Source organism: Podarcis raffonei, chromosome 18 (genome assembly GCF_027172205.1).
Source record: "Podarcis raffonei isolate rPodRaf1 chromosome 18, rPodRaf1.pri, whole genome shotgun sequence".
Taxonomy (NCBI): domain Eukaryota; kingdom Metazoa; phylum Chordata; class Lepidosauria; order Squamata; family Lacertidae; genus Podarcis; species Podarcis raffonei.
Genome location: NC_070619.1, coordinates 7580527 through 7608187, shown reverse-complemented (window position 1 = coordinate 7608187; position 27661 = coordinate 7580527). Strand labels below are relative to the sequence as shown.

The 27661-nt window shown below is 51.1% G+C and overlaps 1 protein-coding gene across 1 annotated transcript; it reads right to left on the bottom strand.

The window, feature by feature from the left end:
- TIMM44 (translocase of inner mitochondrial membrane 44) lies at window positions 1-27661 on the bottom strand. Its single transcript, XM_053372630.1, has 13 exons — window positions 27538-27661; window positions 24687-24791; window positions 24163-24333; window positions 22104-22184; window positions 17595-17744; window positions 16395-16534; window positions 14766-14851; window positions 13434-13526; window positions 10533-10657; window positions 8640-8690; window positions 5968-6057; window positions 4094-4204; window positions 1-904 (listed from the first exon to the last, which is right to left on the bottom strand). The coding sequence occupies exons 1-13, from the start codon at window positions 27565-27567 to the stop codon at window positions 785-787; spliced, it is 1353 nt and encodes a 450-aa protein (XP_053228605.1). The 5' UTR covers window positions 27568-27661; the 3' UTR covers window positions 1-784.

The following is a 27661-nucleotide window of genomic DNA, read 5'->3' as shown; positions in this document are numbered from 1 at the left end:
CTGGATATACGTATTTAATTTACAGAGGTGGTAGAAGAATCTATTGCCATGATACCAATTGCCCAGATCAGGCCAAATCAGAGTGTTTGGGGCAGGCAGGGTGTGTGTGTGTGTGTGTGTGTGTGTGTGTGTGTGTGTGTGTGTGTGTCTTGGGGCTGAGGGCCGTCACAACCCCTCACAGCTGCAGCCGCCTCCCAACAGCTCCATGTGCCAAGCTTGCAGCGGAAGGACAACTGTGGGGGGTCGACGACAGGACGCTCCATTCCCCACAGCAGCAACCCAAGCTGAAAGACCTTCCCCTGCCCCATAGAGCCATTCCCCTTCCCCGCTCCGCAACCGTAGTTCGGGCCTTCAACATCCACCTGCAAAAAAACGGTGGCATGGCAAACGAGCGTCTCTTTGGTTCTGCTGGCGGGCGGGCACCGCGCAGGCCAGGTTGCCGCCTGAAGCGCAGGGGGAATGGGGACGACGAGCCGGGCTGCTTTGGCAAAGTGCACCTCGGACTCCTCAATGCCGCGATCCGAAGCGGGGGTCTTTCCTCGCTTGTCCTCCCCGAGAAACTCCCAAGAGTTTGGCATACTGCTCCAGTGTCAAGGAAACACCCCATGCCCGACTGCTGGCAGGGGACCCGCAAGTCGTTCCCCGCTGCCAGCCTTGGAGCCGGAACCCCCGCGTCCTCAGCAAAGCGGCGCCACACCCAAGTCGCCCTCCTGTCCGGCCTCCGTGCGAGGAAAGAAGCGCTCCTCCTGTGTTCTGGCAGAGGCGGGCAGAGGAGACGCCGAGCTCATAAGATCTGCTCAGTGCTTGATGCAGAAATGTCCAGCAGTCTCCAGGCGGCGTAAGGGTTGAGCTCGTCCGGGTCTCTGCAGAGGGCCCAAACGTAGAGCATCCGTAGAACTTTCTCCTGCAACGGGGGGACATTCAGAGTTAAGGCCAGTTCACATCGCGGAATGGGGACTAGGGTTATAACTTTTTGACTCCCTCCCCCCCAAAACCCCCCACAATTTCCTGTATCATAAACACTGGGAAAGGGACTACCGTATTTTTCGCTCTATAGGACGCACCAGATGATAGGACGCACCTAGTCTGGGGGGGAGGAAATAAGGGGGGGGGATTCTGAATCCCAGAAGCCAGAACAGCAAGAGGGATCTGGTTTCTGGGATAGTCTCTTGCTGATCTGGCTTCTGGGATAGCTGGTCTAGCTTTGCGCGAAGCCTCCGCAGGCCATGGGGAGCCTTCATCCCCTTGCCCTGCGGAGGCTTCTGGGACAGCCCGCGAAGCCTCTGGAGGCCAGCAGGATGAAGCCACCCCGCTGCCCTGCAGAGGCTTTGCGCCGCTAACCCCGAAGCTAGAACAGCGAGATGGAGCGCTGTGCAGCGCTCCGTCTCACTGTTCTGGCTTCTGGGGCAGCCCGTGAAGCCTCCCTCTCCCTGTCCTGGCTTCTGGCTTAACCGCGCAGCCTGCATTCGCTCCATAAGACACACACACACATTTCCCCTTACTTTTTAGAAGGGAAAAAGTGTGTCTTATAGAGCGAAAAATACGGTAGTTCTTCTCGGTTGTGAAAAAAGCCACCCCAGAATGGAAAGCTGGAATCGCCATGCATATAACTCATAAGTATTTTTTTAAACTTTATGGAACTGTTTAGAACTTTTGGAGCTGCCTGAGACTTCCTAAACCTGTACTGGGAGAATCGCCGGAAGCAGGAGCCATCCGAACACTCCCAAGAAGTAATCGGTGCGCACAGAGTGCACAATCCAAGTGAGGCGGGAACATTGCGTCGCATGCAGCAGAAACAAAAGACAAACCGCCACCTCGGTTTATTCTAAGCAGTAAGAAGCGATGTACGATGTGCAAAGGGCTGTACAGGTATTAGAAAACTTGAAAGCTCCGCTTTTTCTGTACGCATGCTATACACGTTGGATTAATACATGATACAGTTACATATACAAAAATTGATTCGTTGATTTCGGGGTGACCTTCCACACCCCCCACCCAAAAAAGATTTGGAAATGACAGTTCATTCCTTTGCTTTTAGGCAAAAGTTCATCTAACTAAGCTGCAGGAACATGAGGTTGTAAAGAGGTTAAAAACCTAATGGGCGCCACCCTGCTATTTGATAATATAGTGGTACCTCAGTTTTCGAACAGCTTAGTTCACGAACAACTTGGAACCTGAGCGCTGCAAGACCGGAAGTGGGTATTCCAGTTTTTGAACTTTTTTCGGAAGCCGAACGTGCTCCATTTTGCATCCACTTGTGTTTCCTGTTGTGCTGTTAATTTGCATTCCCCCCCCCCATTATACCGTATTTTTCGCCCCATAGGACGCACTTTTTCCCTTCCAAAAATGAAGGGGAAATGTGTGTGCGTCCTATGGGGTGAATGCAGGCTTTCGCTGAAGCCTGGAGAGCGAGAGGCATCGGTGCGCACCGACCCATCTCGCTCTCCAGGCTTCAGGAAGCTATCCGCAAGCCTTGCAAGCCCGGCGGGAGTTCCCGCGGGCTCACAAGGCTTGCGGGCAGCAGCCTGCAGCCCTGGCGAGTGTCCGCAAGCCTTGCGCGCCCGGCGGGAGGTCCCGCCGAGCGCGTGAGGCTTGGCGCGGCAACCTGTCGCCCGAAGCACGAGGAGCCCTCTGGAGGGCTCCCCGTGCTTCGGGCGAGTGTTCGCAAGCCTTGCGCGCCCGGCGGGAGGTCCCACCGTGCGCGCAAGACTTGGGGCGGCAGCCTGCAGCCCGAAGCATGCGGAGCCCTCCGGAGGGTGCCCAGTGCTTCGGGCAGGTGTGCGCAAGGCTTGGGGCGGCAGCCGCGGCTGGGGGGGGGAAATAAATTTTTTTTATTCATTTCCCCCTCCCCAAAAAAACCCAAGGTGCGTCCTATGGGCCGGTGCGCCCTATAGGACGAAAAATACGGTAATTCAAGCCTTCCGTTTCTGATTGCAGTGTTCTAAGGTGATATTTGGAGCTTATATTTGGTGCTTTTGTTTTTGCTATTTATCTTGTGTTTTTTGTTTTGAGGCTTTTTCAGTTAATTTGTTTTTGTGACTGTGTGGATCCCAGTTCAGTTACTGATTGATTGATGGATGGATAAAAGCCACCCATTCAAACAATGACTATCATCAGTGCAGGTAAGGAAAAGAAATAATTTTAATTTTTATCGTCTACAATACTATTTATTTTATAGTACAGTACTTTGATTATTGCTTTCATTTTATGTATCAATGGTCTCGTTAGACAGTAAAATTAATGTTAAATTGCTGTTATAGGGGTTGTTCTTAAACGTATGGAACGGATTAATCCATTTTGCATTACTTACTGTGGGCAAGCGCACCTTGGTTTTGGAACACTTTGGTTTTGGAACAGACTTCCAGAACGGATTAAGTTTGAAAACCAAGGTACCACTGTAATCATACTTGCTTTGGGAACCCGTCTGTGATCTGGGTTCTGTCTAGCCTAGCCCAGCAGGTTCATTCCTTTGTTTTTAGGCAAAAGTTCATCTAACTAAGCTGCAGGAACATGAGGTTGTAAAGAGTTTATAATCCTAACAGGCAGCACCCTGCTATTTGATAATACCGCACCTTTTCGTCTATAAGACGCACCCATGTATAAGACTATTTCGGGGGACTCAAATTTAAGAAAATGGGGGGAGATGGCTAAGAATTGTTGAGCTTTTGGGGGGGGGCCTGCAAAAAATCGCTCACTCGCACACGTCATAAAACCCATCTCCCATCTGTCCCATCACCGGCAGAAGCTGCCAATCACCCGCCCAACTGCCAGAGCGTCAACCAATCAACAACACATACTGACGCAGCAACCAATAACATGCACAATAGCCGCTGACAGCCACAGCAGCAACCAATCAAATGTCCACGCTATGCACTGTCCATATATAAGACGACCTCCACTTATTAGCATGATTTTTAAAGAAAAAACATAGCCTTATACACAGAAAAGTATGGTAATCACAGTTGCTTTGGGAACCCGTCTGTCAGGAGAGGTCTGTCTAGCCTAGCCCAGCAGTTTGGATGCAACAGAAGGTTAAATAAAGGCAGCTAACAAGATCTGAGTGCGCAAGGCAAGCTGGGCAAACGTTACTCACCGGGTCTCCTTCCACGACTTCCCCTTTCTGGTTTTTGATCACCATGACTAACTGAGCTTGGAAAGTGATGATTAGCACGGGTCCCTGCTCCATCATCTTGCCCATCGCGAGCTGCAAAGCGGAGAAAAACTTCAAGTTACTAGTCCATAGGTAGCTGGGTAGCTCGGTCAGTAGAGTGTAAGACTCTTTCCCCCCCCAATTTTTTTAAAATAAATTTTCAAAAATTCAAAACAAACAAACATACACACACACACACACAAACATACATACATCCTGTTTAAATCTTGGTAACATTATTAAGTGACTTCCTCAAATCCCCTTGGCTGAATTTCATTATATATCATTTTAACAGTTTTCCAAAATTGATTTTCTCAAAAACTTAACTTGATTGCTTAACATCTTTCATTCTTTCTAATTTACGGTAACTTTAAACATCTTAAATCTTATGCTTACATATTTAAATCCTAAGCCTATCTATTATTTGCAAGCTTTTCCAATTAAGTTATCTTAACATATTTAGCTAAATATAGGTAAAGGTAAAGGGACCCCTGACCATTAGGTCCAGTCATGGCCAATTCTGGGGTTGCGGCGCTCATCTCGCTTTATTGGCCGAGGGAGCCGGCGTCCAGCTTCTGGGTCATGTGGCCAGCAGGACTAAAGCACTTCTGGCGAACCAGAGCAGCGCACGGAAACGCCGTTTACCTTCCCGCCGGAGCGGTACCTATTTATCTACTTGCACTTTGACGTGCTTTCGAACTGCTAGGTTGGCAGGAGCTGGGACTGAGCAACGGGAGCTCACCCCGTCATTGCGGGGATTCGAACCACCGACCTTCTGATCGACAAGTCCTAGGCTCTGTGGTTTAACCCACAGCGCCACCCGCTGGTCAGGGTTAAATAAATAAATAATCTCAGGGTTGTGGGTTCGATCCCCACATTGGGCAAAAGATTCCTGCACAGCAGTGGGTTCTACCGGACTACTGTCGGGAGCCAGAGCCAAGTGTAGTTCAGCGATTAAGAAAAAAACATGGCGTCAGTGAAGTTAGCTCTTTATTCAAAGCAGGCAAGACAGCGCAGGTAACTGTTCCCAGTAGGTCTTGGCCTAATAGGTCAAAGGACGCCTGGACGGTTAAGTCCAGTCAAAGGCGACTATGGGGTTGCAGCGCTCATCTTGCTTTCAGGTTGAGGGAGCCGGCGTTTGTCCACAGACAGCTTTCCGGGTCATGTGGCCAGCAGGACTAAACCGCTTCTGGTGCAACGGGACACCGTGACGGAAGCCAGAGCGCATGGAAACGCCGTTTACCTTCCCACCGCAGCGGTGCTTATTTATCTACTTGCACCGGTGTGCTTTCGAACTGCTAGGTTGGCAGGAGCTGGGACAGAGCAATGGGAGCTCACCCCGTCGCGGGGATTCGAACCGCCGGCCTTGCGATCGGCAAGCCCAAGAGGCTCAGTAGTTTAGACCTCAGCGCCACCAGCGTCCTAATGGCCTAATGGGGCAGTTGCGAGGCAATTGCGCTCTTCCAGCTGTCCAGGCTCTGCTATTAAAGCTTTGCTGCTGGACAGGAGGGAGCGAAAGAAGAAGAGGAGTTTGGATTTGATATCCTGCTTTATCACTACCCAAAGGAGTCTCAAAGCAGCTAACATTCTCCTTTCCTTTCCTCCCCAACAACAAACCCTCTGTGAGGTGAGTGGGGCTGAGAGACTTCAGAGAAGTGTGACTGGCCCAAGGTCACCCAGCAGCTGCATGTGGAGGAGCGGGGAAGCGAACCCGGTTCCCCAGATTACGAGTCCACCGCTCTTAACCACTACACCACGCTGGCCCTTTGACTGCCAGATGTCCCAGTCCAGGCCAAGAAAGAGGGGCAAGCACTCACGTCTACATTGTCGACGTCCAAAATCCTGGAGTGGAACTGAAGCCCCATCGCTTTCGCTTGCTGAATCGGGTGTGCCAGCTGGCTGTAAGTCTGAAAGAAGTTTTTCCCATAGTATTATTTATTAAATTTATATATATGACCCTTGCCTTCAAGGACCTCAAGGCGGCGCACTTGGGTCTCTCCCGCCCCCCCAATCGCCCATCGCAGGGCGATATCAGCTTTTCAGCACTGTGGAACAAGCAGCAGCAGCCCAGCAGCCGCCGGGGCTGGAAGGAGACAGCTGGTTTTTTCAGATCTGCCCGCTTTCTCAATGGTTTCTTCCTGTAATGACTGCAGTCAACCAACAAGAGAGAGACAACAGGGCAAACTACCGTATTTTTCGCTCCATAAGGCGCACCTAGTTTTTATAGGGGGAAATCAAGAAAAAAAATAAATTCTGAATCTCAGAAGCCAGAATAGCAAGAGGGATCTCTGCGCAGTGAAAGCAGCAATCCCTCTTGCTGTTCTGGCTTCTGGGATAGCTGCGCAGCCTGCATTCGCTCCATAAGACGCACACACATTTCCCCTTACTTTTTAGGAGGGGAAAAGTGAGTCTTATAGAGCAAAAAATACGGTAATAATAATGATAAAGGGCAGTCTTGGGAACTTGGAGATCTCTCTCTCTCTCTTTCCCCCTTTTTCTCACTAGTCCCAACTCTTGGGAAAGACCTTTTCTGCCACTTTTCAGGGCTGGGCAAGCAGACAAGGAGTTTGACCAGCATGTGACAGCTGCTTCAGTTTCTATTTGGGGCCTGGTTCACGAAGAGCTGTGATTCCTACAATTGCTCAGAGTAGGCCCATTGAAAGGGGGGGGGACATTCCTCACCAGCCTCCGTTTACTCCAGTGTGCCTCCTCTGATTAGAGCTTAGTTCCATTCAAGCTTTAGTTGTGGGTCCTTGTGCAAAATCCACTTTGTGGCGATTGCCTGTCTGCTTCTCTTAGAGCTTGTCGGGGCTGCCGGGGGAAGCCCGGGTTCCCCCCCCCAGCCCCAAAGAGCAAAGATCCATCCCGCTCGCTGTCTTGGCTTCCTCTTTAGCCGCGCGCAACCTCTCCAGCTGGGAGAGGCTGCGCGCAGCTATGGCAATTCCCCCACCTCCTGCAAAAGCCCACAGGAGCCGCACACCCTTTAAGGAGCGCGCGGCTCCTGCGGGCTTTTCTACGAGGAGGGAGAAGGGACTGACTGGCCGCGTCAGTCCCTTCTCCCTCCTGGGGAAAAGCCCCCAAGAGCCGCATGGAGCTTGGGGCTTTTCCTGCCTGCCTCCCCCCTGCATTCGCTCCATAAGACGCACACACTTTCCCCCTTACTTTTCAGGAGCGAAAAAGTGTGTCTTATGGAGCGAAAAATACGGTAATTTTCCCGGTCTCTCCTGGTCTCTCAATTTGTCTGATCACACTCCCTCCTTCCATTGCTCAAAAATGGGTGCCACCAACCAGAAGGCAGAAACAAGCAAGGAAAAGCACGGAAGAAAGCAAATTGACTCTGCAGGGTTTATAGTGAAGTTTGGGGATAATTCCCTGTGTGCGAATATATGAATTTTCGCATCCTGAGCAGGAAGACAGCGGGACCCATGTGCAGTGGTGTAGCCTGGTTTGCCAGTGCCTGGCACTGAACAGGAGGAGGAAAATGGATTGAGTATGCATGCGCATTTAACGGCCTAACGGCGTCTGCGCCACACAGATCGCAGCTACAGAGGTTGTCGGTCTGCATTCCTTAGTGCAGAAAGTATTGATCTGATCTTTCCCATTCTACTTAATTCACGAGGGTTCTGGAAGCCGCCATGTGAAAGAAACAAGCAGAAGGTTCGTGATGTTTGGGTTATTCCTTCAGAGAAGGTGAGTACAGCTGGTTTAAACCGGTTCTGTTATCTCTTCTGTCAAGGTCATGCTGACTATAAGAGTCAGGCCAGAAGGAGAATGGGTTTCACTTTTTCTTTCTATCTCTTCTCCTTCTGGTGTGGTGTTCTGTACATAGTATGCTTAGTGTTGAGGTTTTAGTCTTATAATAAGTTACTGTAAGTTTAAGTCTACTGCAACTGGATTTCTTATGGACAGGGCCAATCCTGAATGTATTGGATTTGTGACCATTATGGGCCTCGGCCCAGTATACCTGAAGGGGCGTCTCCACCCCCATCCTTCTGCCCGGACGCTGAGGTCCAGCACCGAGGGCCTTCTGGTGGTTCCCTCATTGCGAGAAGCAAAGCTACAGGGAACCAGGCAGAGGGCCTTCTCGGTAGTGGCGCCCACCCTGTGGAACGCCCTTCCAGCAGATGTCAAAGCGATAAACAACTACCTGACATTCAGAACACATCTTAAGGCAGCCCTGTTCAAGGAAGTTTTTAATGTGTGACATCTTAGTGTATTTTTGGTCTCTGTGGAAGCCGCCCAGAGCGGCTGGGGAAACCCAGCCAGATGGGTGGGGTATTATTATTATTATGCGTCTTGGTGCGCCTTATAGAGCGAAAAATATGGTGCCTTCTTGTAGAGGCCAGCCAGGAGCCTTTGGGAAGCCTGCGAGCAAGGTGTGAGCTCTCATGTCCTTTTGGGACACTCCTGAATGTCAGGATGGAAAGATGGCCAATCCCCACGAACCCCGCCAGGACCAACCACGCCATCTCCCAGGGCAAACACTCACCGCCTCGTAACACCAGTCCTTGAGGATGTCCAGGTCTCCGGTTATGATGGCCTAAAGAAAAGGAGGAGAGACAAGAGAGCATCACACACAAGGAGCTGCAATCACAGAGGGACAAGCAGAAGGACAACGGAGAGTACACGAAGGGCCTAAGGGCTGTAGGCTTGGAGTAGAGGGACTGTTTGGCATACAGAAGGTCCCAGGTTCAACACACACCCCAGAGAGAGCTGTGCCAGTCAGGGTAGACAATATTTTTCTATCTTTCTTTTTTCTTCTTCTCTCCCCCTTTCTTTCTCCCTCTTTGCTTTAGCTCCACTGTTCTCCTGGTTTTGGAGCTCCTCTGGGCTGTTGGGGGGGGGGGGGTCGGGTGCCTTTCCGGCTCAATCTCAGTCCTGGGGGGGTGTTTTGGCTCCTTTGATAGACTCCCGGGCACCCCTGATTCCTCTCCGCTGGCGGTGCTGGCGGCAGCAGTCTTGGGAGCCCGGGAATTGGCCAGACAGCCTTTTACTCCGGCTGGCTTCAGGAGCTCTTTTCTGCTGTTGCAGCCGCCATGCTGCCTCGCCGGACGTCCCCCTGATGGAGAGCGGCGGCGGTTTGACCGGCTTGGCCTCCGGAAGCCCTGAAGATCCCGGCCCGGCCCCGAAGCTTGCGACCGACCTTCCCGTTCTCCCGAAAGGTAGTCCAGGGTAGACAATATTGAGTCACGTGGACCAATGCCTCTCTACGAGGCAGGTTCCGATATTCCTAAATCTAAAACTTTCCCCAAACTCTCTTCCTTGCACCTGAGTTCTAATAAAGAATCAGAGAACTGTAGAGTTGGGACACCAAGCTGCTGGGAGAGATCATCAGGGGGTTTGGGCTGGGTGTTCATCAGAATGCGGATGATACCCAGCTCTACCTCTCTTTCAACTCAGAACCAGTGAAGGCGGTGAAGGTCCTGTGTGAGTTTCTGGAGGCGGTTGGAGGATGGATGCCGGCTAACGGATTGTGGTTGAATCCTGACAAGACAGAAGGACTGTTTTGGGGGGACAGGGGGCAGGCTGGTGTGGAGGACTCCCTGGTCCTGAATGGGGTAACTGTGCCCCTGAAGGACCAGGTGCGCAGCCTGGGAGTCATTTTGGACTCCCAGCTGTCCATGGAGGCGCAGGTCCATTCTGTGTCCAGGGCGGCTGTTTATCAGCTCCATCTGGTACGTAGGCTGAGACCCTACCTGCCCACGGACTGTCTCTCCAGAGTGGTGTATGCTCTTGTTATCTCATGCTTGGACAATTCAAAGTGTTGGTGCTGACCTTTAAACCCCTAAACGGCCTCGGTCCAGTATACCTGAAGGAGCATCTCCACCCCCATCGTTCTGCCCGGACACTGAGGTCCAGCGCCGAGGGCCTTCTGGCGGTTCCCTCATTGCGAGGAGTGAGGTTGCAGGGAACCAGGCAGAGGGCCTTCTCAGTAGTGGCGCCCGCCCTGTGGAACGCCCTCCCTTCAGATGTGAAGGAAATAAGCAGCTATCCTATCTTTAAAAGACACCTGAAGGCAGCCCTGTTCAGGGAAGTTTTTAATATTTAATGCTATACTGTTTTTAACACTTGATTGGGAGCCGCCCAGAGTGGCTGGGGAAACTCAGCCAGATGGGCAAGGTATAAATAAATCTTCATTATTATTATTGATTCAATAAATAAATAAAAATGAATAGAGAAAGATCCTGCCTCATCCCTCCTTTTTCTGGACGTTGACTCCTTCCTGAAAGCCATCAGTTGACTTTCTCTCTCTCTGCTGTGATGCCAGGGCCACTTCCCACATTGCCGCCTTTAAGCGATCCACCCCCCCCCCCTCGCTGCTTGGGCACACAAGACACCCCCGCACCCCAGCCGCCTCTCCCCACCCCCACCCCGGACCTGCCTCTAAGATGTTGGGAATGATGTCGTCCTCACACTGCTTGAGGAACCGATCCTTGTCGAAGTTTGGGTCGACGCGGAGGATCTCGGTCAGGACCCCCGACATTTCAGTCTTGGAGAACAGCCCGCCTGCCGATACAATCAGAGGCAACAGAGGGTTGACATTTAGATAGGTATCTTTATCGTCATTGTCCCATACAGAACAATGAAACTGAAAAACTACATAAAACATTCAAAAACCCCTAAAAACTCTGAAACCCCATTTTAAAATACACTATACTATACTATATGGGACGCGGGTGGCGCTGTGGGTAAAAGCCTCAGCGCCTAGGGCTTGCCGATCAAAAGGTCAGCGGTTCGAATCCCCGCGGCGGGGTGAGCTCCTGTTGCTCGGTCCCAGCGCCTGCCAGCCTAGCAGTTCGAAAGCACCCCCGGGTGCAAGTAGATAAATAGGGACCGCTTACTAGCGGGAAGGTAAACGGCGTTCCGTGTGCTGCGCTGGATTGCCAGATGCAGCTTCGTCACGCTGGCCACATGACCCGGAAGTGTCTCCGGACAGCGCTGGCCCCCGGCCTATAGAGTGAGATGGGCGCACAACCCTAGAGTCTGGCAAGACTGGCCCGTATGGGCAGGGGTACCTTTACCTTTACATTTATACTATACTATAAAAACCCCTAAAAACTCTGAACCCCCTTTTAAAAAATACACTATACTATACTAGAAAGGTAAAGGGACCCCTGACCATTAGGTCCAGTCGTGACCGACTCTGGGGAGCTCACCCCATTGCGGGGATTCGAACCGCCGACCTTCTGATCGGCAAGTCCTAGGCTCTGTGGTTCAACCCACAGCGCCACCCGCGTCACTATACAACACTACACTACACTACACTACACTACACTACACTACACTACACTACACTATACAACGCACTATACTATAAAATACACTACACTATACTATAGAGACCCCTTATGCTGCATTTAGAACCAGAATTGCATATGAAGGGGATTCAGAATGACGTTGGAGGTGTGTGAGAAAAAGAGGCAGGCTTCCGGAGGCTCCGACATCCTCGACTTTAAGCAAGGGCTTGTTCATGGGGCCAAAGGGATCGGCGAAGATGTTGGGATGCGTCTGGGGAGACAGGAGAATTTGGCAGGGCCCCCCCCCAGCTGGCTCCAGCCACCGGCCAGCAGCCGGGCGAACTCCGGTTTTCGGAACAGCATCAATCAGCGACTCAAGCCTCAGGGACCTTTAGAGACTTGGCACGCTCTTATTAGCAGTGTGAATAAATCTTCACAACGGAAGTGGCAGACAGAGACATGAGTAAGCATTATTTACAGGCGTTTATTCAGCACAATAAGGGACGCGGGTGGCGCTGCGGGTTAAACCACAGAGCCTAGGACTTGCCGATCAGAAGGTCGGCGGTTCGAATCCCCGCAATGGGGTGAGCTCCCATTGCTCGGTCCCTGCTCCTGCCAACCTAGCAGTTCGAAAGCACGTCAAAGCGCAAGTAGATAAATAGGTACCGCTCTGGCGGGAAGGTGAACGGCGTTTCCGTGCACTGCTCTGGTTCGCCAGAAGTGGCTTAGTCCTGCTGGCCACATGACCTGGAAGCTGTACGCCGGCTCCCTAGGCCAATAAAGCGAGATGAGCGCCGCAACCCCAGAGTCGGCCACGACTGGACCTAATGGTCAGGGGTCTCTTTACCTTTATTCAGCATAGTTCAGGAACAAAGGAAGAAACATGTCTGCTTCCCTTCGTGTCCAAGCAAACAACCGGATAGCAAAAACCATATACAAACGGAAGTTCCCAGCAGACTGTGCTGGAAGTAAACAGGCATGTGACACACAACAGTCATGCCTGCTCCTTCTAAGGTGGAACGGAACTATATCCTAACAGAAGAATCACCCAGGGACCCAAAACTCTCAGCTTTGCTTCCCTATGTCGTGAAAAACCAAGCTGCTAGTTCTTAAGACCATGGGGGTGGAGGGGAGAAACCCTGTGCGCGGCATCTGTGAGAAGCAAGAGAGAGACCCAAGTGGGCTTCTTCCTACAGGTGCCTAGACAACACTTCAACCGCTAAACCACAGTGCGATACAGGCACACACCCACACCCCACTTATGAGCAGTTGACAACGTATATGTGCATTACTGGGAAGCAGATAGATAAGTTTGAACCAGGAAATGGCGGGAGAGAGCTCGAGAGTCCTTGTGGCTCATGAGGAGACCCTCCTGGAGTCCGGAGAGGATGTCAGTGAGGGCGGAGGAAGCCCCAAAGGGACTGGAAGCGCCACAGGGCTTTGTTTACACTGCTCAGCCTCCCTGCCGTCTAGCAGCTGAAACGTGGGGTAGCGCAACAGCCTAAGCCTCCTTTCCACCCATCCTCCGGTCTCCAGCCAGCCCCAGAGCTTCAACTCTAGTCACAGAGGGAGTTGTGAGCAGAGAGAGGGGGTTGGAGAGCCATTTTACCTTGTGAACTGCAAGGAGACATGAGGGCAAAGTAAAAGGTAAAGGACCCGTGGATGGTTAAGTCCAGTCAAAGGCGACTATGGGGTTGGGGCGCTCATCTCGCTTTCAGGCCGAGGGAGCTGGCGTTTGTCCACAGACAGATTTCTGGGTCATGTGGCCAGGACTAAACTGCTTCTGGCACAACGGGACACCGTGACGGAAACCAGAGAGCATGGAAACACCGTTTACCTTCCTGCTGCAGTGGTACCTATTGATCTACTTGTTTTCGAACTACTGGTTGGCAAGAGCTGGGATGGAGCAACGGGAGTTCACCTCACCCCATCAAACTGCTGACTTTCCGATCGGCAAGCTCAGGGGTTTAGACCACAGCGCTACCCACGTCCCTATAGGGCCAGCCAGCAGCACTTGAAGGGGAAAGGCAAGGAGAGAGACTCACCGATGAAGTCTGTCATCTTGTCCGTCACAACGCGAGAGGCCCGGATGATGGCATTGTCGCTCTCGTCGTATTTCATTTTCATTTCAAAGAAACCTGCGGGGAGGGGGACAGAATCGGCAGCGGCCTCAGCCCCATTCCCTCCACCACCACCCCAAAAAAATCTACTCTGCATGGGGGCATTCCTCCAGGTGAAGAGGCCCAATGAGGCCTGACTTACTTACTTACTTACTTACTTATTTCCCGCCCATCTGGCTGCGTTTCCCCAGCCACTCTGGGCAGCTCTCAACAGAATATTAAAGACACAATAAAACTTCCCTAAACTGGGCTGCCTTCAGATGTCTTCTAAAAGTCAGAGAGTTGTTTATTTCCTTGAAATCTGATGGGAGGGTGTTCCACAGGGCGGGCGCCACCACCGAGAAGGCCCTTTGCCTGGTTCCCTGTTACCTCACTTCGCGCAGGGAGGGAACCACCCGAAGGCCCTCGGAGCTGGACCTCCGTGCCCCGGCTGGACGATGGGGGTGGAGACGCTCCTTCAAGTGTACTGGGCCATTTAGGGCTTTCAAGGTCAGCACCAACACTTTGAATTGTGCTCAGAAATGTACTGGAAGCCAATGGAGGCATAGCTGTCAACTTTCAGATTTGAAAATAAGGGATCAGCAGCCTCACCTGTCCCGGCGACAGTCTACGGGATATCTAACAATCCGGGATACGCGATGGAATAAGGGAATTTCCCACAGGGAGGGTGCCACCACCGAGAAGGCCCTCTGCCTGGTTCCCTGTAACCTCACTTCTTGCAGGGAGGGAACCACCAGAAGGCCCTCGGAGCTGGACCTCAGTATCCGGGCTGGACAATGGGGGTGGAGACGCTCCTTCAAGTGTACTGGGCCATTTAGGGCTTTCAAGGTCAGCACCAACACTTTGAATTGTGCTCAGAAATGTACTGGAAGCCAATGGAGGCATAGCTGTCAACTTTCAGATTTGAAAATAAGGGATCAGCAGCCTCACCTGTCCCGGCGACAGTCTACAATCTAACAATATCTAACAATCCGGGATAGCAGCGGGAAACGGCGCTGGAATAAGGGAATTTCCCGCAAGGAGGGTGCCACCACCGAGAAGGCCCTCTGCCTGGTTCCCTGTAACCTCACTTCTTGCAGTGAGGGAACCGCCAGAAGGCCCTCGGAGCTGGACCTCAGCGTCTGGGCTGAACGATGGGGGTGGAGATAGTCGCCTCTCTCACGCATGGCACTGGGCCCTGCCTAACTCTGCCTGCGTTTTCAGGACCAGGCAGGGGAGAAGACGCGGGGAGGAGCTCTCCCTGCAGGCGCCGCTTACGGTTGAAGACCACGTTGTTGTCCTTGAACTCTTTCCACTGCTGGTACCATTTGGAGTCCTTGTGGAGAACCACGCCCATCGCCTCCCTGGGAGAAGAGGAGGAGCCAATGAAGGGGAGGGAGAAATAAAAAAATAATATTTTTTATTATTTTTAAATTTCCATGGCGCCCTACACCTGCAGGTCTCAGGGCGGTTCGTAGCATAAAAGCACAATGGAAAAGCAGCCCAATAATCCCTTCCTTACCCCCAACAGGTTTTAAAAGGGGCATCAGATGTCAATCAGCCTAGTTAAAGGTGCCTAAAAGTGTATAAGGGATGCGGGTGGCGCTGTGGGTAAAAGCCTCAGCGCCTAGGGCTTGCCGATCCAAAGGTCGGCGGTTCGAATCCCCGCGGCGGGGTGCGCTCCCGTCGCTCGGTCCCAGCGCCTGCCAACCTAGCAGTTCAAAAGCAGCCCTGGGTGCAAGTAGATAAATAGGGACCGCTTACTAGCGGGAAGGTAAACGGCGTTCCGTGTGCTGCGCTGGCTCGCCAGATGCAGCTTGTCACGCTGGCCACGTGACCCGGAAGTGTCTCCGGACAGCGCTGGCTCCCGGCCTATAGAGTGAGATGGGCGCACAACCCCAGAGTCTGTCAAGACTGGCCCGTACGGGCAGGGGTACCTTTACCTTTAAAAGTGTATACTGAAGGCGCCAGGTGAGCCTCCCTGGGGAGGGAATTCCACAGACGGGGAGCCACCACATTAAAGGCCCTGTTCTCATGTTGCCGCCCTCCGGACCTCTCAAGGAGGCAGCACACGGAGCAGGGGCCCTTACGACGATTGCAGGGTCCGTGTAGGTTCATAATATGCATTTTGTGTTTTTATATTGTGATTTTATGCTGTGAACCTGAGCCCCGAGGGTATGGGGCGGTGTGCAGATTAAATAAATGAAGTGCCAGAGACTGGACCTGGGGCTTTCTCTTCGCAAAGCACTTGAGCTTCTCCCCACCCTGAGAGGAGCTGCTTTTCAATAATAATAATAATAATAATAATAATAATAATAATAATAATAATAATAATAATAATAATAATATATTATTTGTATCCCGCCCATCTGGCTGAGTTTCCCCAGCCACTCTGAGCGGCTTCCACAAATACCAATAATACACTAATTTGTCATACATTAAAAACTTCCCTGAACAGGGCTGCCTTCAGATGTCTTCTGAATGTCAGGTAGTTGTTTATCTCTTTGACATCTGGGGGGAGGGCGTTCCACAGGGCGGGTGCCACCACCAAGAAGGCCCTCTGCCTGGTTCCCTGTAACTTGGCTTCTCGCAATGAGGGAACCACCAGAAGGCCCTCGGCGCTGGACCTCAGCGTCCGGGCAGAACGATGGGGGTGGAGACGCTCCTTCAACAAGTCACAGCCCCCATCCATCTGTTTCAACCTTGCCTACCACGACCAGCAGCAGCCGTAACAGAGGGGCTCCTAGCGAAGACCCTGTCAGAGCAATACCAGGGTCCAGAGCTTGCCCCTGGCCTCCATCAACCCCCATCCTCTACTGCACGCTGCCAGGCTTCCGCCTTCAGGGACGCAACTGGCAGTACCCAGACACCCCTGCAAACCGCACCCCTTTCCCAGCCATCACTCACTCATTGGCTTCAAATATCCTCTCTTCCTTCAGCCTCTCGCCAGCAAACTCTGTCCGCTTCCGGAGCCTCTCTGGCCGCTTATAAGGCCCCGTCTGGCCCAGGACGCTCTCGTCGATCTCTTTCTTGACCGTCTCCACGCCCTGGAAGAGCAAGAGGCGGTTACAGCGGAGAGGGCAGGAGTCCCGCAGACTCTGAGAGTAACTGGACAAAGAACACCTGAGCTGACAAACCCAACCCTGTAGGGTGCATTTGTCCGTCCATCCCCGTCCACACACACACCCGCAACCACAACCGCCCTGGTGTTTTACTGTGTGGCCCGAAAAAATCCCTTTTCTGCTTTGGCTGGCTTTTAAAAAAATTAGATCTGCATTTCTTTTCTTCTTCTTTTTAAATGATTGTTATTGATTTTTGCACAAATTTTCCAACATAACAACTCCGAAACCACATAACAAATCTTTGGCTACCACAGTCTAAGACTTCCTTCAACCCCTTCTAATGGTTTTCTAAATTTCTTTCTAATTTTGCATTTTCTAATTTTGCATATAAAGGATCTTCGTTGGCTCCCAGGACGTTTCAGAGCCCAATTTACAGTGTTGGTGCTGACCTTTGAAGCCTTAAACGGCCCAGGCCCTGTACCTGAAGAAGCGTCTCCACCCCCATCATCTAGCCTGGACACTGAGGTCCATCTCCGAGGGTCTTCTGGTAGTTCCCTCCCTGCGGGAGGTGAGGTTACAGGGAACCAGGCAGAGGGCCTTCTTGGTGGTGGCGCCCTCTCTGTGGAACACCCTTTCCTGGGAACACACCTGCCTAAAAAACAGCCTGCTGTGTGAATGCAGGGAGCAATTCACTGTATTTTTCACTCCATAAGACGCGCCTAGTTTTTAGAGGAGGAAAACAGAAAAAAAATATTCTGAATCAAATGTTGTTGAAGAGGCTTTGCGCGGCTATCCCTGAAGCCAGAACTGCAAGAGGGATTGCTGTGCAGCCTGCATTCGCTCCATAAGACGCACACACATTTCCCCTTACTTTTTAGGAGGGGAAAAAGTGCGTCTTATAGAGCGAAAAATACAGTATCTTACAGTGCACCTAATCGGCAGTCACATTACCCATGCACTAAGCGAGGGAATCTGTTAACACCAGGCATGGATGGCCGTACTTGGGAGTAAGGCAGCAGCCTGCCACAGGGAAAGCACAGCGTACCTGGGAAATGGCCTTGAACGCTGCCGTCCGTCCCAGCTTCTCTCCTCCTCTGGTGACCGATTCCGCAGACTGCTTCGCAGTTTTGGTGGCTTCTTCCATACCTTCCTTTATCTTCCGGCCGATATCGCTCTTACTGACTTCGTCGAGGCTCTGCGGCCAAAGGGGAAGAAGCCCTTAAACGAGGCATGGCCAAAGAGGGGGACACAGCGACACAAGCCCCATCAAACAACAGCCTTCACCGTACTAGTGGTGAGCTCCCAAATATATATATAATTTTCCATCTTCTGTATACTAGTACGCCACTGGTATGCAAGACAGAAGAAGAAGAAGAGTTTGGATTTGATATCCCGCTTTATCACTCCCCTTCAGGAGTCTCAAAGCGGCTAACATTCTCCTTTCCCTTCCTCCCCCACAACAAACACTCTGTGAGGTGAGTGGGGCTGAGAGACTTCAGAGAAGTGTGACTGGCCCAAGATCACCCAGCAGCTGCAGGTGGAGGAGCGGAGACGCGAACCCGGTTCCCCAGATTACGAGTCCACCGCTCTTAACCACACTGGCCTCTCTGAGAGGGAATCTGCAATGCCCAGGATCATCTGGGGGACATCATGTGCTTTAAATGCTCACTGGGTGCACTTTAAATCATAGCATCCTAGAACTGTAGAATTGTGAGGGACCCCGAGGGTCATCTAGTCCAACCCCCTGCAATGCAGGAATCTCAACTCAAGAACCCATGGCAAGTGGCCATCCAAGCTGTGCTGAAAAACCTCCAAGGAAGGAGAGTCGACCGCCTTCCGAGGGTTTTCCTCCCACTGTCAAACAGGCTGAGAGACTTCAGAGAAGTGTGACTAAGCCAAAGTCACACTTTATTACTACCCTAAGGAGTCTCCAAGCGGCCGACATTCTCCTTTCCCTTCCTCCCCCACAACAAACACTCTGTGAGGGGAGTGGGGCTGAGAGACTTCAGAGAAGTGTGACTGGCCCAAGGTCACCCAGCAGCTGCAGGTGGAGGAGCGGGGAAGCGAACCCGGTTCCCCAGATTACGAGACTACCGCTCTGAACCACTACACCACACTGGCTCATCTTCTGTATACCAGTACGCCACTGGTACGCAAGACAGGTAAGTAATTCCAGAAGCACAGGTTATTCACAGATCTGCCAGTGACAAACGAGCACCAACAAAAGCGAACAATTTCCGCCCCCCTGGGTGAACTGAAAAGAATGGCCACAAGTGAAACAGTTGGACCTGAGTATTACAGCGGCACTCAGACAATACTGGACATCTTTCTGCAGCTTGAGCATTAATCATAGTCCCGACGTTTGAGAATGCAGGCAACTTGGATGCTGAAGTACAGCGTTCCCAAATACACATCACAAAACGAGGCCAGTCAGTATCTGGTTTTCAGCATCGTGATATATCAGCAGCTAAATATCACAATGTACCGAGATATCACAATGTCTGAAATTCTAGGAGCATTTTGCAACAGGGATTTCCGTTAGCGCAAGCAGTTTCTGAGCCCTGGGTGTAATACCACGCCTAAGATTTCAGAGTAAAACTGCAGAGTGGAAGGAAAGGAGGACCTTTTTCTGCCTCCCCACTTCCAGCTACTCTCTGAAGACTGGAGAAGAGACCCTCTCAAGAATATTGGGGGGGGGGGCGGGCAGGGGAAGGACTAGACCAGGGGTCAGCAAAATTTTTCAGCAGGGTGCCGGTCCACTGTCCCTCAGACCTCGTGGGGGGCCAGACTATATTTTGACGGGGAAAATGAACCAATTCCTATGCCCCACAAATAACCCAGAGATGCATTTTAAATAAAAGCACACATTCTACTCATGTAAAAACATCAGGTAGGCCCCGCAAATAACTAAGAGATGCATTTTAAATCAAAGGACACATTCTACTCATGTAAAAACACCCTGATTCCTGGACCATCTGCGGGCCGGATTTAGAAGGCGACTGGGCCTGATCCGGCGCCCGGGCCTTAGTTTGCCTACCTATGGACCTAGACAGTGTGAAAAATGATCATAATATTTTAACTGCAGTTCATTCATTTTCAGCTTTGCATTGTTATTAAAAAAGTGCACCTAGATGTTCCGTTGTTGCGCCCATAACCTAGGTTTTAAGGTGCAATTTAGCTCCTAGCTTTCATATATCAGTTTCTAACGCTGCCGCCCGCCTCTCAGCTGAGCAAGGCAATTTGAGCCGGCGATACATCATGGCTTTCCGACTGCTGCCAGCACAGCGCTTGCAGGCAAGCAGATTGGAGTGAGATACGCTGTCCTTGCAGAAGCCAGGGAGCTGCAACATATCACTAGCTCAGTCTGAAACCAGTACAGTGGTACCTCAGGTTAAGAACTTAATTCGTCCCGGAGGTCCATTCTTAACCTGAAACTGTTCTTAACCTGAAGCACCACTTTAGCTAATGGGGCCTCCTGCTGCCGCTGCGCCGCCGGAGCACGATTTCTGTTCTCATCCTGAAGCAAAGTTCTTAACCCGAGGTACTATTTCTGGGTTAGCGGAGTCTGTAACCTGAAGCGTATGTAACCTAAAGCGTATGTAACCCGAGGTACCACTGTAATAGTGGCGCCCGCCCTGTGGAACGCCCTCCCATCAGATGTCAAAGCGATAAACATCTACCTGACATTCAGAAGACATCTGAAGGCAGCCCTGTTCAGGGAAGTTTTTAATATGTGACATTTTAGTGTATTTTTCATCTTTGTTGGAAGCCGCCCAGAGTGGCTGGGGAAACCCAGCCAGATGGGCGGGGTACAAATAATAAATTATTATTATTATTATTATTATTATTATTATTATTATTGCGGTTTGACCGTCATACCAGTTTCAGGCAATTAATTGCAATACCGCCCAGCTCTACACAAAACATATTCTGAGCAGCATATGAGAATCACTTCCTTGTGCTCATTTTACTTCAAACGTCAATTTATTCCTCCTGCAATCTGCCACAGCCTTTACAGCCAGCATCCTCAGCTAGCCAAAGCACTACCACCCAAGCACAACAGGGAACCAGCACAGCGCTTGAGCAGCGAGTCGATTTAATATTTGCTTTCTGCTTTTCCCCCAACAACCAATGCTGGGCTCAAAGCGGCTCACAATAATCACAAAACCGCCAAGCGAACAACAACAAAAATGCAACCACTGCAATACCAAACACGACAGCATAGAAATCAAACAAGAAATCCATCGAAACAATTGCTATGGTTCCTGGTTAACTCAACAGCATTGCCAGGATAGTGCTGCAGACCCAGATTCAAATCCCCCACTCTGTCATCAAACTTATGGAGTGATGCTGGGCCAGTTACAGTCTCTTAGCCAAACCTACTTCAGAAGACTGTTGTGAGGATAAAATGTGGGGTGAGGAGAGAGGAACTATGAATGCCACCTTGAGCTTCTCAGAGAAAAAGTGAGATTATCAATGCAATACAGTGGTACCTCTGGTTAAGCACTTAATTCGTTCCGGAGGTCCGTTCTTAACCTGAAACTGTTCTTAACCTGAAGCACCACTTTAGCTAATGGGGCCTCCCGCTGCTGCCGCACTGGCGGAGCACGATTTCTGTTCTCATCCTGAAGCACTATTTCTGGGTTAGCGGAGTCTGTAACCTGAAGCGTATGTAACCCGAGGTACCACTGTAAATGAACACATAAAACCTGAGGCTTGCTGAACTACCAGGTATACTCGGCCCAGTATACCTGAAGGAGCGTCTCCACCCCCATCGTTCTGCCCAGACGCTGAGGTCCAGCACCGAGGGCCTTCTGGCGGTTCCCTCATTGCGAGAAGCGAAGCTACAGGGAACCAGGCAGAGGGCCTTCTCAGTGGTGGCGCCCTCCCTGTGGAACGCCCTCCCATCAGATGTCAAAGAGATAAACAACTACCTGACATTCAGAAGACATCTTAAGGCAGCCCTGCTCAGGGAAGTTTTTAATGTGTGACATCTTAAGTGTATTTTTGGTCTTTGTGGAAGCCGCCCAGAGTGGCTGGGGAAACCCAGCCAGATGGGCGGGGTACAAATAATAAATTATTATTATTATTATTACCAGAAATGGTCCATGTGGATCTAAAACGTTTCAGTGAAAACTGAAAATGTAAGCGGCACAGAAATCCGACCAACTGTGGGGCAGGCTAGTGGGAAGGAAGGAAATGGGAGAGTAAGGAAAAGGGCACAGCTGACTGGTGGGCACCCTCAGCAGGGTCACTTCACACTCCGAACGGTTTCTTGCAGAGGCCGCCTGCCTTTTCTCATTCTAGCCTTCCTCATTATCTCCCTTTGATACTTCCCCTCCCCAATCTCTGGGACAGGGAATAGCCAGAAATGTATAACCAAACCAGGGGCTGAAGAGCTGTAGCCAACTAAATCTTGTTCAAAAGCAGACTTGGGGAAATGCATGGACCTCCGCTAGCCATGTTCATTCGTTTCAGTGGGTCTGCTCTGAAATATAAGCAACACCAGACATAACCCTAAATATTGATCCATCATAAACAAACACATACTTACGTCTTTGACAGTGTCTGTGATTTCTCCAAATTTCTTTTTAAGGACTTCAGAGGTCTTGACTGTCTCAGATTCTATTGTTTTCTGCAGCAGAAGGCAAGACAACAGAAGCAAATCAAACTCTCCCTCTTATTATGATCTATTATTATTTTACCAAAGCATCCTATGGCTGCTATGGGGGATTGCATTGTGTGTATGTTCTTGTAACGACCAATCAAGATGGATGTCTTCCCTGTCTCCTTTTTAGGAAAGGTAAAGGGACCCCTGACCGTTAGGTCCAGTCGTGACCGACTCTGGGGTTGCGGCGCTCATCTCACTTTACTGGCCGAGGGAGCCGGCGTACAGCTTCCGGGTCATGTGGCCAGCAGGACTAAGCCGCTTCTGGCGAACCAAAGCAGCGCACGGAAACGCTGTTTACCTTCCTGCCAGAGCGGTACCTATTTATCTACTTGCACTTTGATGTCCTTTGGAACTGCTAGGTTGGCAGGAGCAGGGACAGAGCAACGGAAGCTCACCCCGTCACAGCGATTCGAACCGCCGATCTTCTGATTGGCAAGTCCTAGGCTCTGTGGTTTAACCCACAGCGCCACCCGCGTCCCGTCTCCTTTTTATGTTGTTGTTATTTAATTTGCATTTTTACTTCGAATCATTGTCTTTTAGTCATTTCATTGTATTCGCATTGTTTTGCCGTCAGCTGTCCTACGCCCCAATGTGGCAGAAAGGCTGGATGCAATTTCTTTCTTTCTAAGCCAGAAGTCTTCTCTTTCGTAAACGAAGACCGGAATTCTCTGGATGCAATAGTACAGGCCAATTTACAAGGCTGAGCTAAGATCCCTCAACTCTAATATAAGCCCCTATGACTCAGTGCGGTAAGAGACATTACTTTGAAACAATGCCTTTCTCTCCTATCAATCAGAAGCGCCTGTGGAGCTGAGCCACTAGAAAGCTGTGCTGCAAACGAGGAAATCGCTGGCTCCCAGGATAAGCAGGACTTTGGGTGAACCCAACACTACAGGAATTAACACGGTGAAGGATTATAAAAACAGCTAATGTGAAGTGTCTGGACTCCCAAGAAAATTCATGTAGAGCACTGTGACCATTTGATCTGCTACATATTATTGACGTAGCCCATGTGTCCCTGGACTACTCAACTCCCATCATCTTCCCTGACCACTGGCCAGGCTGACCGCTGAGACTGCTGGGAGCTGAAGTCCAACAGCAACATCGAGAGAGCCACAGTCTGCTGGTTTCCGTGAGGCGTGGTCCGAGTTCAGTCTGAGGTCGAGGATGCTGTATTGAAGCCGTCCGTCAAAGCTGAAGCTGGGTCCAAGGCAGGGAGTCGGGTGAGGTCAGGAGCTCCGGCAGGACAGAGTGCAGGCAGGAACTGACTACCAACAACGTTGCTCCCGCAACTTGGGACTGGGCTGGCTGGCTTTTATCTGCCCCGAGGCATAGGGCGGCCCCAGTCCACAGGTGACTCGCCTCTCCTGGCCTGGAGGCGAGCACTCCTCCTGCGGGAACTTAGTTCCCTCCGCCTCTCTGCCCTGAGCCTCTGCAGCTCAGGAGAGGCTGGAGGGTTCCCGGACCCAGAGGCAACCTCAGCTTCCTCTGACGGGGCTGAGAGTGGAGCATCTGCAGGCAATGGGTCCTCCATCCCCTCAGGGGCCAGAGCAGACTCAGCTGGTGCCTGCACCTGAGGTTCCAGCACAGGTGAGGACCCTTCAGACTCAGGCCCCAGCCCCGGCTCAGCTGGTTCTGGAGGCGGGGAATCCTGTGCAGGCTGGGATTCCTCAGGTTCAGCCTCCGAGTCCGAATCCCAGGCCATCACAGGCTCCCCCATCCCTGCCCTAAGAGGCAAGGCCCTCTCTCATATGAGAATGCCTCTTCCAAACAGAGACACCAGCTCCTATCTTTTGCAATCGGGGGGAACGCTGCCTCTTAAAGCAAGGACTTTAAACCTGCCCCCCCCCAGTGTCACTGGGCAACAACTCACAACAACTCCCAGGAAGAGGAACACACCAGAGAAATCAAGCCTCAACTGCATGAAGGAAACAAGACTCACGTATTTCCGCCTCGCTTCCTGCAGGGCCTCCGACTCTTCCAACTTCTTCGCTTCGTCTCTGAACCTTTTAATACTTTCCTTCATCTCCTTGTTTTTGGCCAGCTCCTGCTTAATATTCTCCACGAAGCCGGAGATAAAACCTTTCCGGCCTCCGGAGGAGGAACATCGAGCCTAAAGAGAAGGTTTGCGGCGTTAACAGTGTAGGGCAACTTCCTTTTCAAATTGGCCCTTTTATTCAGAACCACGAGGTCCGGAATCTTACTTTTTTCTAAAGGGAAGGGCCATAGCTCAATTGCAGAGCATCTGTCTTGCATGCAACAGGTCCTAGGTCCAATATCCAGGTAGGAAAGATCCATTGTTTAAAAGCCTAGAGAGATGCTGCCAATCAGAGTATTTATTTATTGCTCTTGGGGGAGGGTTCCTCCCTCCCTCCCAGCCTGGCAGTTCTTGCTCTGCAATGCCCAACCCTCAGCAAATGCCTCCACCCCAATTATGCACAAAAAGGTTTGATTTGCAAAAAATACCTGGTACAGCTCCAATGCAGGTCTGCCAGTTCGATGCACGAGGAAAGCATGGTGCAAGGGGCCTGAGCTTCGTCCGGATACAAGCCATACATTTAAAAGGCATTTCTAGGAGGAGAAAGATAAGGTGCTCTTGTTTAATAGTGCTTGCAAAACAGGCTTGTTGAGGGATGGATAGCAAAGAGGCCAAGCCTCCAAACCTCATTACCATCACCTTTCCCTAACAGAAACAATCAGCCACATAAGACCCAGGAGTTAATTTTTTAAAGGAAGAGGTGCTGGGGCTGCATTTGCCTGCACCTCCAATAAAATAATAATAATGATGATGATAATTTATTACTTATACCCTGCCTGTCTGGCTGGGTTTCCCAGCCACTCTGGGCGGCTTCCAACAAGAGATTAAAAAATACATTAAAAATATAGAGGGAGAGAGAGTTCTCATCTTTAACACTGGATGGGTGTGTGTGCTTTTTTTGTTATTTTTAAAAAGGCACTCTGAACACGCTCAATGGCATGCTCTTCCTGTAAATAATACAGACCAGTATTACTTTTTAATATGAAAGTATTCGGCAATAGGACGCGGGTGGCGCTGTGGGTTAAACCACAGAGCCTAGGACTTGCTGATCAGAAGGTCGGCGGTTCAAATCCACATGATGGGGTGAGCTCCCGTTGCTCGGTCCCTGCTCCTGCCAACCTAGCAGTTCAAAAGCACGTCAAAGTGCAAGTAGATCAATAGGTACCACTCCGGCGGGAAGGTAAACGGCGTTTCCGTGCGCTGCTCTGGTTCGCCAGAAGCGGCTTAGTCATGCTGGCCACATGACCCGGAAGCTGTATGCTGGCTCTGTTGGCCAATAAAGCAAGATGAGCGCCGAAACCCCAGTGTCGGCCACGACTAGACCTAATGGTCAGGGGTCCCTTTACCTTATTCGGCAAAAAGAATGAGAGGTACTGTGCACATGCTCAGCAGCTCCCCTCCCCTTTGACAGGGAGCCAGAAGCAAAATCCTCAAGGAAAAGCAAAATAGAGGGGAACTCAGGGGGTCTCTCCCCCCCCCCCCATGAGGCTAAAACTTCTCAGCTTAAAGAGGGTCTGTTCGTTTCTTAGCAGCACCGTCTTAACGGAAGGATGGGAGGGCCCTCTGCACGTGCTCAGGGACTATGGGGTTGTGAGTCAAATGAGCACGCGGGACAAAGCAGCAAGGAGCATAGCTGTCAATGTTTCCCCCTGTTTTAAGGGAAATTCCCTTATTCTGAATTGGATTCCTCACAAGAAAAGGGAAAAGTTGACAGCTATGGCAAGAAGCAAGCTGGATTTAGAAGAGGCAGAGGAACCAGAGACCAAATTGCAAACATGCGCTGAATTATGGAGAAAGCTAGAGAGTTCCAGAAAGACATATATTTCTGCTTCATTGACTATGCAAAAGCCTTTGACTGTGTCGACCACAGCAAACTATGGCAAGTTCTTAAAGAAATGGGAGTGCCTGATCACCTCATCTGTCTTCTGAGAAATCTCTATGTGGGACAAGAAGCTACAGTCAGAACTGGATATGGAACAACTGATTGGTTCAAAATTGGGAAAGGAGTATGACAAGGCTGTATATTGTCTCCCTGCTTATTTAACTTACCCGGTATATGCAGAATTCATCATGCAAAAGGCTGGGCTGGATGAATCCCTAGCCGGAATTAAGATTGCTGGAAGAAATATCAACAACCTCAGATATGCAGATGACACAACCTTGATGGCAGAAAGTGAGGAGGAATTAAAGAACCTTTTAATGAGGGTGAAAGAAGAGAGTGCAAAATATGGTCTGAAGCTCAACATCAAAAAAACTAAGATCATGGCCACTGGTCCCATCACCTCCTGGCAAATAGAAGGGGAAGAAATGGAGACAGTGAGAGATTTGACTTTCTTGGGCTCCATGATCACTGCAGATGGTGACAGCAGTCACGAAATTAAAAGACACCTGCTTCTTGCGAGAAAAGCAATGACAAACTTAGACAGCATCTTAAAAAGCAGAGACATCACCTTGCCAACAAAGGTCCGTATAGTTAAAACTATGGTTTTCCAGTAGTGATGTATGGAAGTGAGAGCTGGACCATCAAGAAGGCTGATCGCTGAAGAATGGATGCTTTTGAGTTATGGTGCCGGAGGAGACTCTTGAGAGTCCCATGGACTGCAAGAAGATCAAACCTCTCCATTCTGAAGGAAATCAGCCCTGAGTGCTCACTGGAAGGACAGATCCTGAAGCTGAGGCTCCAAGACTTTGGCCACCTCATGAGAAGAGAAGACTCCCTGGAAAAGACCCTGATGTTGGGGAAGATGGAGGACACAAGGAGAAGGGGGCGACAGAGGGCGAGATGGTGGGACAGTGTTCTCGAAGCTACAAACATGAGTCTGACCAAACTGCGGGAGGCAGTGGAAGACAGGAGTGCCTGGCGTGCTCTGGTCCAGGGGGCCACGAAGAGTCGGACACGACTAAACGACTCAACAACAACAACAACAATGGCAAGGAGGGGGAGGGGAAGCCCATGGATGGGAGGGCGCTCTGCACGTGCTCAGGGGCTATGGGGCTGTGAGTCAAACGTGCACGCGGGACGAAGCAGCGAGGAGGGGAAGCCCCTCTGCACATGCGCAGGGGCACCACCTCCTTCCTCACGGTGCCCCAGCCTCTCTCTCCTCGGCAGCAGAACGGTAGAGCCCTCTGCACGTGCTCAGGGGCACGCTTTCCTTCGAAATGGGGCTTGGTAAAAATTACCAGGCCTTGGCTCGGGGAGGTTTGGGGAAGGAACGTGGGGAGCCCCCCCCCAAGACACACACGAACGCGCCCCACCGCCCTCGCCCCGTCCCCGCTTACCCGGCAACCCCACAGCGCGGCCGCCGCCATCTTTCCAAGAGGGAGGGAAGGAGCAGGTCGACCTTCCCGCCGGCGCCGAGCGATGACGTCAGGGGTTGAAAACGCCGGGCGTCTCAGAGAGCAG

Excerpts from the sequence above, each read along its gene's own strand:
- TIMM44 (XM_053372630.1), bottom strand. The coding sequence starts at position 27,567 with ATGGCGGCGGCCGCGCTGTGGGGTTGCCGG. Across the intron at positions 17,745-22,103 it reads TCACAGACACTGTCAAAGAC|AGCCTCGACGAAGTCAGTAA; the intron begins GTAAGTATGTGT and ends CTTTGGCCGCAG. Across the intron at positions 905-4,093 it reads AAGTCGTGGAAGGAGACCCG|GAGAAAGTTCTACGGATGCT; the intron begins GTGAGTAACGTT and ends CCCCCGTTGCAG.